General features: G+C 39.4%; 2 protein-coding genes across 2 annotated transcripts; one reads left to right on the plus strand and one right to left on the minus strand.

Annotated features, from left to right (window-relative positions):
* Nucleotides 1-342: 342 nt before the first annotated feature.
* Nucleotides 343-4,559, minus strand: zic5 (zic family member 5 (odd-paired homolog, Drosophila)). The gene is given in 3 exon segments (XM_056465457.1): nt 343-1,590; nt 1,592-1,764; nt 3,190-4,559. Coding segments are annotated over 3 exon segments (1,494 nt in total). The 5' UTR covers nt 4,238-4,559; the 3' UTR covers nt 343-1,317.
* A 3,509-nt stretch (nt 4,560-8,068) lies between these two features.
* On the plus strand, nt 8,069-12,562 carry zic2a (zic family member 2 (odd-paired homolog, Drosophila), a). The gene is made up of 3 exons (XM_056465458.1): nt 8,069-9,720; nt 11,138-11,301; nt 11,589-12,562. The coding sequence occupies exons 1-3, from the start codon at nt 8,742-8,744 to the stop codon at nt 11,781-11,783; spliced, it is 1,338 nt and encodes a 445-aa protein (XP_056321433.1). The 5' UTR covers nt 8,069-8,741; the 3' UTR covers nt 11,784-12,562.
* Nucleotides 12,563-14,652: the final 2,090 nt, after the last annotated feature.

Below are 14,652 nucleotides of genomic sequence, written 5' to 3' on the forward strand. Positions count from 1 at the left end.
AATGAAGGAAAGAAGACAAGGCACTTTGTTTTATATTCTCCATACAACTTTCTTTTCATTGTCAGCCAGCTTTATGTCTTATATTCCCATGACTGATTCATGTATTGATGGCTTTGTGCTATTCCGCTTTTCATAACGTTTACTATTAGTTAGGTGATGGATCCCTTTTGGGAAGATATAAATGGATATGGAATATTTCCATGCTGTAAGAAAAATCTGGGGAAAACGTCTAGAAAGTGTGTATTGTTAAAACATTTCTGTTTTGTTAGCTTGTCTGGCACTTTTTACATAAGCTTCTTGTCGCAAACATTGCATTTTAAATAAGATACGGACACTGGTCAATGAATGAATCGATGCCTTTTACTGAAAAGACCATATTTACACGTCCTGCCTTTTATTCAAGTTTTCCATATATCTATACACAAACATCACATTTCTTCACGACCTTCTTACTTTTTTCCATCAACACCATCATGCACCTCAACAAAAAACTACACGGTTCATGCCAACGATTCTTCACATTATACAGCCTATTCAAGTAAGACCTTTTTTACAGAACACGATAAAAAGCATCACTTCTTTTCACCAAAATTATATTATTCTTTGGTGTATCTGTACTTCCAGACCAACATTAATACCAGCAAATAAATTACAATGTACAAAACTCGTTGAGACGCTACGAAAACATTCACAAGCATCAATACCATATAATATTTACACATCAGTCAGAGATAGGCCTGTCAACGATACATTATTTAGGGTCTCAGTGGACATATTTCGTACTCCTTAATCAGAGATACAATGATTTGCATAAAATATAAGTTTAAATATTTTAAATATCACAAAAACCGTCCTGACCACAGTTATTGTATAAACTTTAACAAAAAATCCACCCATTAATTTTTGACACTGACAATATACAAGTTAAAACTCAAAATTATTGTCACAGCAATTTTTGCCCCTCAGACATTTTAACGTGTAAAATGATTCTATAAAAAGGTTTCAGTGCAACAAAGGGGTATGTATTATTAAAAACTGACCTAAACATGACTGATAAATCTTTTCATCTCATGATATTTGATGACAAGTCAGGTAAAATCTTAAAAAATGGGCAAGTCGGTTTTACAGCAAGTTGCAACTGATAATGGATGTGAATGTTATATGGAACATATATTGCATCAATGCTCTGAGCATGTTTTAAGGGCAAACTGGGGGGGCAAAACTTTTCACCCACTGACATCCATAGGTGTTCCACTTCTACGAACTGACTTTTTTTATGTAGACCATTCAAATTGAATATATTCCTTGCTGTACACATCAGAGCATTGCCCTTGGATCTGTGTGTCTGAAAGAGTCCTCGTCGTCGGATTCCGACGTTGGCACATCACTGGAGGGGGTGTGTAGATTGTTTGGTCCAGCACTCCCTTGGCACACGTACCATTCGTTTAGGTTGGTCACCTGAGGCGAAAGGTTCGACGAACGGTTCCTGTGGGGATCTAGGTTTGGTGAAAGGGCATCACCGATCGTTGTAGACGAGGGATGGTAAGAAGAGCCGGTGTTGGCGGAAGGGGGCGGAGGAGACTTGCAGTGAAACCTTCATGTGTTTGCGCAGAGAGCTCGGGTGTGTGTACGACTTGTCACAGCCCCTCACTTTACAGAAGTAAGGCTTATCGCTCGTGTGGACGTGCGAGTGCTTCTTCCTGTCACTGCTGTTGGCGAATTTCCTGTCACAGCCATCAAACTCGCATTTGAACGGCTTCTCACCTGTCAAATGCACAAAAAGATAGCATTTAGATATTGAAATCAGACAAACGTCTCTTCATCAATTTTACAACATTTTTACAAAAAAGATAGGCCTAGAAACTAATGGAGGTTTCATTCTCATTAAGCATATGAATGGTGCCATTTTGAAAATTACAACATCACTGTAACCTCAGAGTACTTATTTTGTGCTATTACATATTGAATGTTCAGAAACACCACATAACGTATGCAACCACTTCGTAAATGCTATTTTCTCTGACTGAACCGTGCCAAAATATTATTAAGATGTCTTTTTAATGTTTTTGCTGAATGTGCAGAGTCTTGAATTACTCGGCCCGCCATATGTATCAGATTGCCTGGAGTAAAAAACTGACCCGCCTTTACAATATATCTAAACAGTATATTGCCATAACTCTACACGTTGTACTAATGCTATGTTGCTATATAGAGTCTTACTACAATAAAACATAACTTTTTACACGTTTAATTTGCTGAGTGAAGACGAACAGTAGGCTACTATAAACGTACTCTGGATGTGTTTGACACGCTAGCCTAGATATTTAGGTCGCAATTTACGTCAGCACGTGTTGAGAGCATAGCGTGACAGTAAAAGGTAGTTCAAGACCCTAAACAAAACCTGCAACTTTTTAACTACTGACAATAATAAATTACCGGTTTAAACGGTTCACGTGTGTTTATTTGTAATGGCTGGGTGGAGGTATTTACATTAAAAACACAATGTTCTAGTTAAATATGCACATCACCCATGCAGAGGCCTTCCTCGCTCTGCAAAGATGCCAAAATGGTTTGGTAAATCAAAATGCCCCATGGCTGGCATATTCTCTGTATTTACATTAGTATGGATTTATTCACACACTGTTCCCAGTGGCTTTAAGAGACAAACACGTGCCGCAAACTCTGCCATTACTTCGTGTCTAGTTCACCTGTATTCCATGCCTTCTGTTTACACACGTTGAACTAAAATAAACTGTTGCTGAATTTTTGCATGTCAACCGATATAAAATCGCATGCATCAAATATACTGCTGAAAAATAAAAGCAACAACTTAAGCAACAAAATGTAACTCCAAGTTTTCCCTATATACATGCAGCCTAACATAAAAACACTGACTGCTCATAACAGCAAAGTGTCATCATTTACGTACTAGCAACATTATGCACATGATGCACATTATGCATGACGCTGAGCAACACCAAGGCATACTTTTTGCACTGTAAACAAACAATCCAATAACCGTCCTTCTCTTTGAAGTTGGATATTTGTGCACGAGGCGGGGCAGTGTTTCTGTTCCCCCAATAAATGCTACATTTCAAGAAAATTCGATTATATGTCAAGGAGAGAAACGCGTTCAATAACAGGCGCCTATAAACACGATTAAAGTTTTTCCAAAGAATTTTCACTAACCTGTATGCGTCCTCTTGTGAATCTTGAGATTTTCCGAGCGCGCGAATACTTTGCCACAACCGGGAAAAGGACACGGGAACGGCTTCTCACCAGTGTGCACGCGAATGTGATTGATCAGTTTGTACTTGGCTTTAAACGCTTTTCCCTCGCGCGGACACTCTTCCCAGAAGCAGACGTGAGTGCTCTGCTCCGGTCCGCCAACGTGCTCCACCGTGACATGGTTGACAAGCTCATGCATGGTGCTGAAAGTTTTCGAGCAGGGCTTCTTGGCAGTCTGTTCCTGATCTATCCACTTGCAGATGAGCTCCTGCTTGATGGGCTGCCGCATGTATCGCAAAAACGCCCCCGTGGCTCCGTGAGGAGCCGTGGCGAGGTTCACATTTAAGTTCATGGAGTTGTAGCTGTGCAGAGAAGAAGATCCATAGTGCTCGGGCCTGTGGCCGAAGTGCTCTGGCCTGCCGTAGATGTCCCCCGGTAGACCCAGGCGCATCTGCCCGTTGAGGGCATGGTGGTGGTGGTGGGCACCTGGGGCCGCTTGCTCGTGCAGTCCAGAGAAAAGTGGATGGGCACCACCTTCCGCGTGCCCATAAGCACCTGTTGGGGAAATGAACATGCCATGGTGATGAGGGGAGGAGGCGGAACTATGCTGGTCGCCAAGTGCATGCATAGCAGAGGCTGAGAGCTCTCTCCTGAGGATGAAGTCCCTGCTGGTGGTGTAGCCTGTGTGGGGGTGAGCCACGGGGAAACCAACTGTGGTCTGAGAAGACGTGAAAGATGCCGCGGTCTGGGCTTCGGGATGGCTTTGAACAGGCTGAGAGGGACTAAGTTTGAGAGCATTGGTCTGTGCCATGTGCTCGGGTCCAAATGGAGTGAGAGCCACTCCGGGGTCGTTGCCCATCTCCCCAGGGTGGAGGTGGGCATGGTGGGAGTGCGGGTGATGCCCCCCTATCCCCGGGAAGCCTGTCATATTCTGATGAGGAAGGGCTTGAGTCGATGCCAAATCCGCTAATCTTATCGCCGAATTCCTCTTGCTTAAAGGGGGCTCCATCACTACGCTGTCATGTCCACGCTCACCGCTATTGTTTTCGCCAACTACGGGCCTTCTGAAACCATTAAAATATATGTATATGGCCGTCTATAGAACTTCTTTTGTCCTGCCTCTAACTCTGCTTGCTCCTTTTCCCACTCTGTCCTCAAGCGATTGGCAGAACATACAACAGTTGGAGGACACAGTGGGGAATAGAGTTTAGAAATGGCACTGCGGGTATTGGACAGATTTCGGTGACTGGCAGTTAAGAGAACGAAGCGATTGGCTGTCTTTCAGCGCAGAGGCTCAGCGGGGTTCCGCCCCCTCACTCTCTTCATCACTGTTCACTCCAGAAAGTTGTGCTCACAAAGTTACAGGCAAATCTGTTTACCGAGACACACACACGTGGAAGGATGTTGTTTTTCTTTTTGCACAAAACAGTGACACTACACACGCGGAGCATATTGTGCAACACCCCCACACACCGTTCGAATTATATTTAGAAATGTAATTCAAATAAATACTGTCATTAAACACAACTCTGTTCGTGTATTTACAATGCAATTGTTTTTACAAAGCAAATGTTTTTACAAAGTAATACGTTTTGTTGACTAAGGATAAACAGGGCATAAAATGTATAATTTTTTTTTAAAAAGCACAAAATAAACACACAAGATAATTTGTTTATTGTTGGACTGTATACATGTAAAACTCACTTATTAAATATAAATTTACAATGACATAGTACTACATTACAAAAACGATTAAGTTTTGTGCTTTAATAAAAAAATAACAAAACAATTTAACACAAAACAAAAACGTTAAATTCTGTGCTCCCCTGTTCATCCTTGCCATAAAAATTCACCCATATCATAAAAAACATGTAAAAATTTAATACGTTTTTTGTGATTAAGAAGTATTTTGAACATTGTAGAGCTCCACTGGGCACTGTCAGACCCTAAAATGCCCTTTGACTGACACACGCACACACACGCACACACACGCGCACACACACACACACACATATATATACATATTTATATATCTTTACTTTTTTTGTTAAAGAAAAAAAAACGTTCAATAAACATTACTTTTTACTTTGTTTTGTCCCATACTTGTGCACGCTGTACATGTGTGGTGATGCACGTCTATGCTGTTTTAGAGTCCACTCAGCTGGAAGTGTATTCCATTGATTTAATGCGTCTTAATTCAAAGACATTCTAAAAAACGCTTTAGGGCAGTTTTACCAAATTCAAAATAATTATTTTATAAATTTAATTGCTAAAGGCAAATCATAAGCAAAAAAAGATCAGAAATAGCAGGCCATTTCTTTACACTAAATCATCTAAAAAAATTCTGCTTTCACCCCGTCTAACAGTACTAAATTTCAAAATCCAGAATGAGTTAAAAAGGTATGAACCTTTTAGTTGAACAAAGATATAATTCTCCACTCAGATTAATCAGTCCTTGAAAAATGTAATAATAACATTTTGATATTCCGCTAATAGATAAACTGTATATCTCATGAGTAACATAAGCTAGAGCTGCACCTGCACTATAACTGAAAGTGTCGTGATTTCCTGCAAAAGCCTGATCCTGCCTGTCAGCTTTGTCAAGGGTCTTAATTTAGGGTGAATGGAACTACAATATATGCCGGTTAATGTGTCAGAAGCGTAATTTAGATTTGCCAATTTAGATTTAGATTTGCGATATTTATCATTGAATTGCTTTGGACAATCTTACTTAAAAGTGTAATTAACATAAGTATTTAATTGCTTATATAGTTACAATAAAGCATACAGGTGTATGAACTTATAAGTGTAATAAAAGTCAATAATGAGAATGTCAAAAATTCTGAATTTATAAAATTAGTTGACACTTATTACGAATCGATGTAACGGAGGATGAAGGCAGCACTTGTCTTCTTGAAACCTTTGAACAGAGACGATTTCTTAAGTTCAAAGGGTAGCATATGTGGTTTCCACGGGTCGAAGGTCAAACACCCTTGAAATACCCAAGGTCAGTAAAAGTAAGCAACAATGCGTTACCATATTGATGATGTCAAAGTTAAAAGAAATTCCTTGTCGCATTGTCTAAGAGCATTATATATTAAGTGAAACCTATATTTCCTGTCAGTATAGAAGCATGATCGCTGACTTATAGTATTTGAAGATTAGTTGTGATTTTCACCGTTCAAATAACAGGAAAATTAAGGTTACTCAGTCACTGACGTATATGTATATTTGAAATAATTTTAAGTCGATTTTTCTTGTACTGCCCGAGTTAGCGTGTGTGTTTTAGTCTTTAATCTTTTCTAACTTTCCCCCCTCTTTTTTTTTTTTTTTTGCAACATGACAAAAGAAGAACAAAAACTGCGGCTGTGTGTTCCAGGCCGACTGCACTCTCGGTCTAATTTCTCTTTCTTCTTCTCCCTGCCCATTGAAAAGGGGAAAGGTTTTCGTGGTTTTCTGGAGAAATAAAGAACTTCTTAAAGAGGTCGGCAGACGTGACTTTGAACTTGGATCAGATCCTGTGTTTCCTGTGGAGAGGGTAGAAATAGTCTTGGAAGAATGGTACATAACGTTCAAACAGTATGGCTCTGAGCTGAGGAACACAGAATTCCCAAAGTTTTATACCTCGTCTGCTCTATTATTTACAGCTTTAAGCGTATAGAAGAGAGGAAAGACGGTGCGTTGGAACGGGACTTGGGACTTAGAGACAATGAAATTGTAAGTAAACTTTCTTTAACTAAATGTTTAAATTAAAACAAACTTCCTCTTAAGATTTTTCCTAGATCATAAATGGTCCCCGCAGTACATTGGCCTGAAATCCGGAAAGCGTATCCATGTTCACATATGCTTGGATAACCTCAGTTTGACGGTTTCGTTATTGTCAGATAGGCTACAGACAGGGTTATCTACAAAAGCAAGAAAAAGCTCGCATGCACACTAGTTCTACAACCACAACATGCCGCTGAACTTGATTTTAAACCATGCAGATTCCCTCATTTATTCAATTGGAAGGATTAGGCTCTCGTCAATGACGTCATTGTTTTTTTTCCCCTTTTTTTTAATTAAAGGTATGTCATATTGTGCTTGTTTGACACGGGGATACAAGATTCTAGGTAGATTTTGGTCTTGGATTCGCTATAATATGCAAAGACTGTGCTTTAGGTTTCTCTGTGTTTTAGAGCAGGTCACGGTGATATGTAGACACAGTTTAAGTCTGAAGATTTTGATAATTGCAATGTTGTAATTTAAGTTTTTTTTTCAAAATGTAACTTATAAGTTTTCTTTTGTAAAGAAAAGAATCTTGATACACTGCTAGAGTTGTATTAAAATATATAGCATAATTATAATTTTATTAACATTAATAAATGATTAAAAATTGCATAGAAAGATTGTTAATGCCAAATACCGAGAAATCCCTTGACTTGTCTTCTGACTTAAATATATTTTAGTAGTCTAATTTACATCTCAATAAACTAGTGTGACGTTTATTTACGAATGCACGTTTGCTTGTTTTTGATGTCAGTCAATAGCCTAAACACGATCACATGCTTTATTCAGATCCTGACATCCATACAAAACTACATACAAACTAATGTTTTGTTGATGTTGTTATTATTCAGCAAAATGTACTTCATACTTGTAGATTATGTTTAAATGCATCAAGCAAGGTTTGTGAGTTTATCCTGCCCTGACTGTTTGTTAGATTATGGCAAAGTAACTAATTAAGATGTGCCACGGACTGTTTATCAAAGGCATTTTAAAGCATTATCATTAAGCATTTCGCGAGGTTTTAAACACCCACCAAAAACTATGGATTACACTTACTTTTATGAGCCCGCGTGGCAACTTATTTACAGATTTTAAGCGGTTTTATTACGCGTGATTATTTTTGCTTTTCCTCTACCTATTCCCCGAAAAGGCTCTCCGAAAAGTAGGCGGTAATTGTCAGTGGAAGATGGCGATCAGCGATTAGTTGCCAAAGCAGTGCGTTCGATTGGAGGGGCATCTGGGATTGATGAGGAGAGGCGGCCAATGAGAGCGCGTCAAATGAATGACCGGGCTCCAGTTAAAGGGGGCGTAAGAGGAGGTAGTGCCAGTCCACTGAGAAAGAGGGACCCTCCGAGATAAACATAGACAAGCGAAAGAAATAAACATTCCAATTCGAGATGCTTCAAGAACAAGGAAGGCTCAGTAAGATATTGACTCGTATTTTCGTGTAATCCGCAAACAACGACATCGACTCAGTTTGAAAGGAAAAACGCAAAGGAATCTTTTCATTTTCGTTGCATTGGGGATTTTGAGTAACAAGTTATCCGCAAGAAAAATATAGTCTAACTTAATACGCAAAGCTTCGCCCTGTGAGCGGATCGAACTTCATCGCCTCATGTCGTGTTGTCAAACCTGGAAATTAATATTACCGTAGCGCATTCTATTTTATTTCATTTTCTTAAATGTTTTGTTGAAGCGCCGTGTATAGACTGTTTGAAAGAGAATTGGTTTTGCGCAACGAAAGCATGTTACTGGACGCAGGGCATCAGTTCCCTGGTTTGGGAGTGGGCACCTTTGCCAGACATCATCACTCCTCTAGTGAGATGCAGGACAGAGACTTGAGTTTAGCGCAAAACAGCTTCGTCGACTCGGCGCACATGGGCGCCTTCAAACTGAACCACGATCTCTCGCCCGGACAGAGTTCTGCATTCACGAGCCAAGCGCCCGGTTACCCCGCCGCGGCTCTGGGTGCGCACGCGGCTCATGTCACATCATATGCGAGTTCGCCGTTTAACTCCACGCGGGACTTTCTCTTTCGCAGCCGTGGATTCGGGGAATCATCACCGGCTGGAGGCCAGCACGCACTCTTCGGCCCCACAGCCGGCTCGCTCCATCATTCTCACACAGACAGCCAAGGCCACATTCTGTTCCCTGGCATCCACGAACAGCATGGATCTCACGGCTCCCCAAATGTGCTCAACGGTCAGATGCGACTTGGACTACCAGGGGAGGTTTTCGGGAGATCAGACCAGTACCACCAGGTCTCTAGCCCGAGAACCGATCCTTACTCGGCCGCCCAGCTCCACAACCAGTACGGCTCCATGAATATGAACATGGGGATGAATATGGCAGCGCATCACCATCACCCCGGTGCCTTCTTTCGCTACATGAGGCAGCAGTGCATTAAGCAAGAGCTCATCTGTAAGTGGATCGATCCTGAGCAGCTCAGCAACCCTAAGAAGAGTTGCAATAAAACTTTCAGCACCATGCACGAGCTGGTCACCCACGTCTCTGTCGAGCACGTTGGAGGACCCGAACAGAGCAACCATATCTGCTTTTGGGAAGAGTGTCCGCGGGAAAGCAAGCCCTTTAAAGCCAAATATAAACTGGTCAATCACATCCGCGTGCATACAGGAGAAAAACCCTTCCCATGCCCGTTCCCTGGATGTGGCAAAGTCTTTGCAAGATCAGAAAACCTTAAGATTCACAAGAGAACACACACAGGTAATTATATTTATTTTTGCTTGTGCTATTCTGAATAGCAATATGTTTTGGAGCTCGATTTTACCAGCCTCCAAAAATAGTATCTCAAATAGTGTTTCTTGCTAAACTAAGCTTATTATGCCAGGTTGATATATTTTTAGACTTTGAGAGCGCATACTTAGATCAACGTTTAAAGTAGATTTAGCTCTTTAAAAGCAGATACTTGTGAACACGTATTCAATTCGTGTAAGTGAACGCGGCTGGGAAGATTATGCATGGTCTTGTACGGAGTAAATGCGATGTTTTGCAACAATGTGGTGAATTATGTAAGAGACTGTCGAGGGTTTGTGGTTCATAAACTTTAAACGGGTCAAAGGCGACTCGAGGGCTCATCGCGTGCGCAGAGCAGCCGTAAATCTCTCCAACCGGTTTAATGTTTGCGTTGACCAATGCTCGAGCACTCGGGTGACTACGTCAGGATTTTGAAATTCTCTACAGTTTATTGTGTATGTTTCTGGAAAGATAGCGGGGTATTTTTTCTGTTGTTAAAATCAGAATCAATGTATTAATACACCTGAACAAGGACACTTATTCAGGTTATAGTTTTTTTTTTTTTTACAATGACTAGCTACTAAATGTAAACACTGCGTAGAAGTACACACATACGCATGCGCTTTCATACATAAGAATAACAAAATGAATACAGACTAGGCCTTTTTCCAACCTAATAAGGACGACATAAAAATAAGAATATATTTCCTACTTTAGGAATGGGCGATATGTGGGCCCATTGTTATTCTTTCGATTACACTGACAGTGTATGTGTTAGACAGGCCATTACCAGGGTTGCACATTTGAGCAATTTCCTCTTTAGAATACACGGAGGTATTGAGCCTTCTATTTGTCAAGGTGTTAATTGCATTTTGATTATTTCTAAGCAAATGGCTAAGTTAGTGGGGCTGACAAATTCTGAACGTTGCATATAGGAAATGGCGTTACTTGACCGTTCTCCCTTATTTGAATTTTGTTTTATTTATGCAGTTTGCTAAATAATCCAATTAATTGTAAAGTTTTTTTTTATCTTTTAATCATTCTAGATTTTATCTTTTTATGTTAACCTAACGTTTGTGGTTATATCTGTCGATGAGTTTATGTGACCCCCTGTGTCGTTTTAAAGCATAGCTGTGTGTTACGACTACGTGCACATGATAACCTCGCGTAATTTCATTTATGTTTGCTTGTAATGCGACAAAATCTATACGGGTTTTGTTTTTAGAACCACAATAAAACAACTGCATGTAAACAACGTTTTAAAACTATACATTGATACAATGTTTATTCAGTTGTAATATGTGCTATTTTTGTTGTGTGTTTTTGAAAAGGTGACGAAAACGTTATCCGCTAATCGTGTGAATGTTTATGATGTTTTCCTTCTCAGGTGAGAAACCATTTCAGTGTGAGTTTGAGGGATGTGATCGACGCTTTGCGAACAGCAGCGACCGAAAGAAGCATATGCACGTCCACACGTCAGACAAACCATATCTCTGCAAAATGTGTGATAAGTCCTACACTCACCCCAGCTCTCTTAGAAAGCATATGAAGGTAATTCCCCATATTCTTTTAAACCACAATGTGAGAAATACATAAAAAGTTTGCCATTAAAACTTTTAAATACCACTTAGTGAATTGACATAAGTAAAACAAGTAAAAAAAGAAGAATGCTTAATTACAAATTGTATAGACTATTGTATTATGAAATAGTAAGAAATGGCACGAGAGTTACTTTTGAACTAACTATTGATTTATCAGAATTACATCAACAGCAAGTTTTTTTACCAATACACACATTTTGAGAATCATTAATTAAAAAAACAAATTGTGCGTTTTAGGTACACGAGTCATCCCCACCTGCATCCGACTCGTCGCCAGCGGCAAGTTCTGGTTATGAGTCCTCAACACCCCCTGGTCTGGTGTCTCCCTCCACTGAGACCCAAAGCAACAACAATCTGTCGCCTTCCTCAGCGGTCCACAGTTCCAACAACCACAGCAGTTTATCGTCTAATTTCAGTGAATGGTATGTTTAAGACTGTGCCATCCCAGGAGGACCCGTTTGAGAAAAACAGGAGATCCATATACAGCTTGTACAGAACGAACGCTTGAATATTACGCGCTTGTCCAGCAGGATATAACATTCCCACATCGACAGAAGAAACGTGCGCAAACGCACCAAACATCTCTTTTTTGTACATACTACGCGCTCTCTTTCCCAATGGTTGTTATAGATTTTGTCGGTTTTTTGGTGTATAGATGTTCCTTCAATGGTAGCTATTTCTCTAACTGGACTTTTTAGTGCACATATTACCATAAAGTTGTATTATCATAATGAATATTGTGATCCCATTAAGGCAAACTGATTGTAAACTAAACAACTATTAACTGGAAAGAGTGCCAAAGTCAACATTTAACGAAGACAGACACAATATTTGCTTGTGAATGTATATCTTAGTTTGCTGGGCTTAACTTGTGATGTTTTGTGCTTTGCAAGTTTGAATTGTGAAATATATTTGGAAGATTGTGGGGCAAATTAATGTCGTGCCGTTAAATATCTGTAACTACACCCTTCTTTTTGTAAATATCGACTGCCATATTTATCCATTTGTAATTAAATTATGGTATTTACTTGCTACAGATGAAACAATATTTATAAAGAATGTTTCTTTACTATAAATATGTACAATAATGGGCTGAACAGGGGCATTTGTTTTGTTATATGTGTTTTTGTTCAAAGTTTGAGAAGTGTTTTCTCCATTATTGTGATAAAAAATTTACTGCATACAGATATAATAAAACGTGGTGCAAGTGTACAATCTTTACAACGCGTCGTGTTCATTCCATGCTATCTACTGTATTTGTTAGTGAACTTTGACAACTTTTAGGCCTTAATGTTTTTAACGCTAAATTATCTTTAAACCAAAAAGCTGGCAGTTGTCTCAAAGCATGATAAGCAGATAGCGCTAAATTATCTCTCCATTAACCATTCGGTGTTTCAAATTCAAATCTGTAGAACTGACTGAAATGTTTTAGCAATAAAAAAGTAGCAATATAGATGATTTTTTTTAGTTGCAGTGAGCAAAAACATGTAAACCGTAAACTAGAGGTTTATATCCTTATCATAAATAAGTTATTAATATAAATAGGCTACTTGCTTTACTAATAAAGTTAGATTTTTTTGTTTAACTTTGGATAATGCCGTAGCCCTTCCACGCTTAAATAAAGTTAAATAGAGTTTGAAATCAAGTGACCATGAACTTGAACTTGACTCTGGCACTCTTGTAAAGCTCTCGAAAAAAATTCCCGCAGAATTAGGAGCTGACTGTCAGTTTCTGCAACTTGCTCGCTTAATTGTAAGTCGGATTTTTATTTAATGTCTTTCATAAGCGCCCAGATACATAACAACATTCAGCTGAGAGCAAAAACGCGGAATAAAATAATTTTTCAAAAAGGCATTTGACATTGTGCCGGGACATAAATGAATATTGTCTCAGGCTATTTTCCTTTATGATGATATCACTGACAAGACGAAAAGTGCTATGAAAACAATCCTTCAGCATGAGTAATTAATAGAGTGGATGTACTTGAGAGCGATCGCGTCCGTGTTAGGCTACTATCTGTGTAAAGGCTCAAGTGCAACGCGTAAAACTATATAACGTGAAGGATCAGATTAATATTCATGTGGGTAAAGCCTGGGGGAAGGGATAGGATTTTAGGCGCTTTTTTCTATTGTTGACTGTAAAATCACCACCCGGTGCCAGTGTTTTAAGAAGGGCGCATGAACTTATTGTAAATATCCTGCATATTTAATTCAAGGAAAATACAACTTAAAACCACCCACAAGAAGCCAGTTGGACGATTCAGAAATCACCAGAACAATGATTATTATTAATGTGCAGTTGCCTGCGGGCTACCGGGTACTATCTTTTCTTACGTTTTCGGCTGTTGACAGAATCGCCCACTCGCTGGTCTGTGTTGGTTGTCGGCTGGATATAAATGTTCTCTGTTAAGGCATAGGCTTTGACATAGTTGTGTTTGTGTGTTGACCTGTTTAGGGGAGGAAGATGTGACCTGTAGGTAGAGTGAAAGGTCAGCGTCCTGCCGAGCTTGGATGGCGTTTCCTTCTCAGCGCATGCTGCTCTGATATTGATCCGTATAGAAAACCCTGCCCGTACAAAAGAAATACAGTTCAAAACTGTACATTTCACTTAAAAAAACTTTATTTTCTAAAACGTAATGTTGTTGACTTTTTTCCTATGCACAACTAAAAGTTATCAAAGCAGTCTTAGAATTTATAGGGCGTTTTAGCTGAAATTCAGGTAACACTGAAATGGAGATTTAACGCAACACAGACAGCATCTCAAATTATGCATATTATAACATTAATAATAATACTTTTCACATTTGGCACAGTTTTTCGTTGCGTGTATGATAAATGGACATTATGCTTCAAAAGTCTTTGTTTTTTTTCTTTGTTTTTGATTTATGACGCTGGTGAGTGCTGTCAACTCCCGCTTACCATTTAACAGACTTAACGGAGGAGGCCACCACAAACAAAACACAGGATAACAGGCCATGTTTATCGTAATTTGTACATGCATTTTAACCACATTGCATTTTTTGCTAAAATACATACGTTTAATTTAATATTTTTAATGTTCCAAAATGTTACTAATTACCAACGAATTGTTAACCAGGACCTGTAATTGCACCTAGACGGAGGAAATAACCTGACTTTCAATGACTATGGCAATGGCTGCCTATTTTCCAACCGATTTCATCTACACCTGCAGAAATATGCGCAGACATATATGCGCAGTCTCTTTTAGACACACACACACACACACCAACACACACACACACACACACACACACACACACACACACACACACACACACACA

Source organism: Danio aesculapii, chromosome 9, assembly GCF_903798145.1.
Source record: "Danio aesculapii chromosome 9, fDanAes4.1, whole genome shotgun sequence".
NCBI lineage: Eukaryota > Metazoa > Chordata > Actinopteri > Cypriniformes > Danionidae > Danio > Danio aesculapii.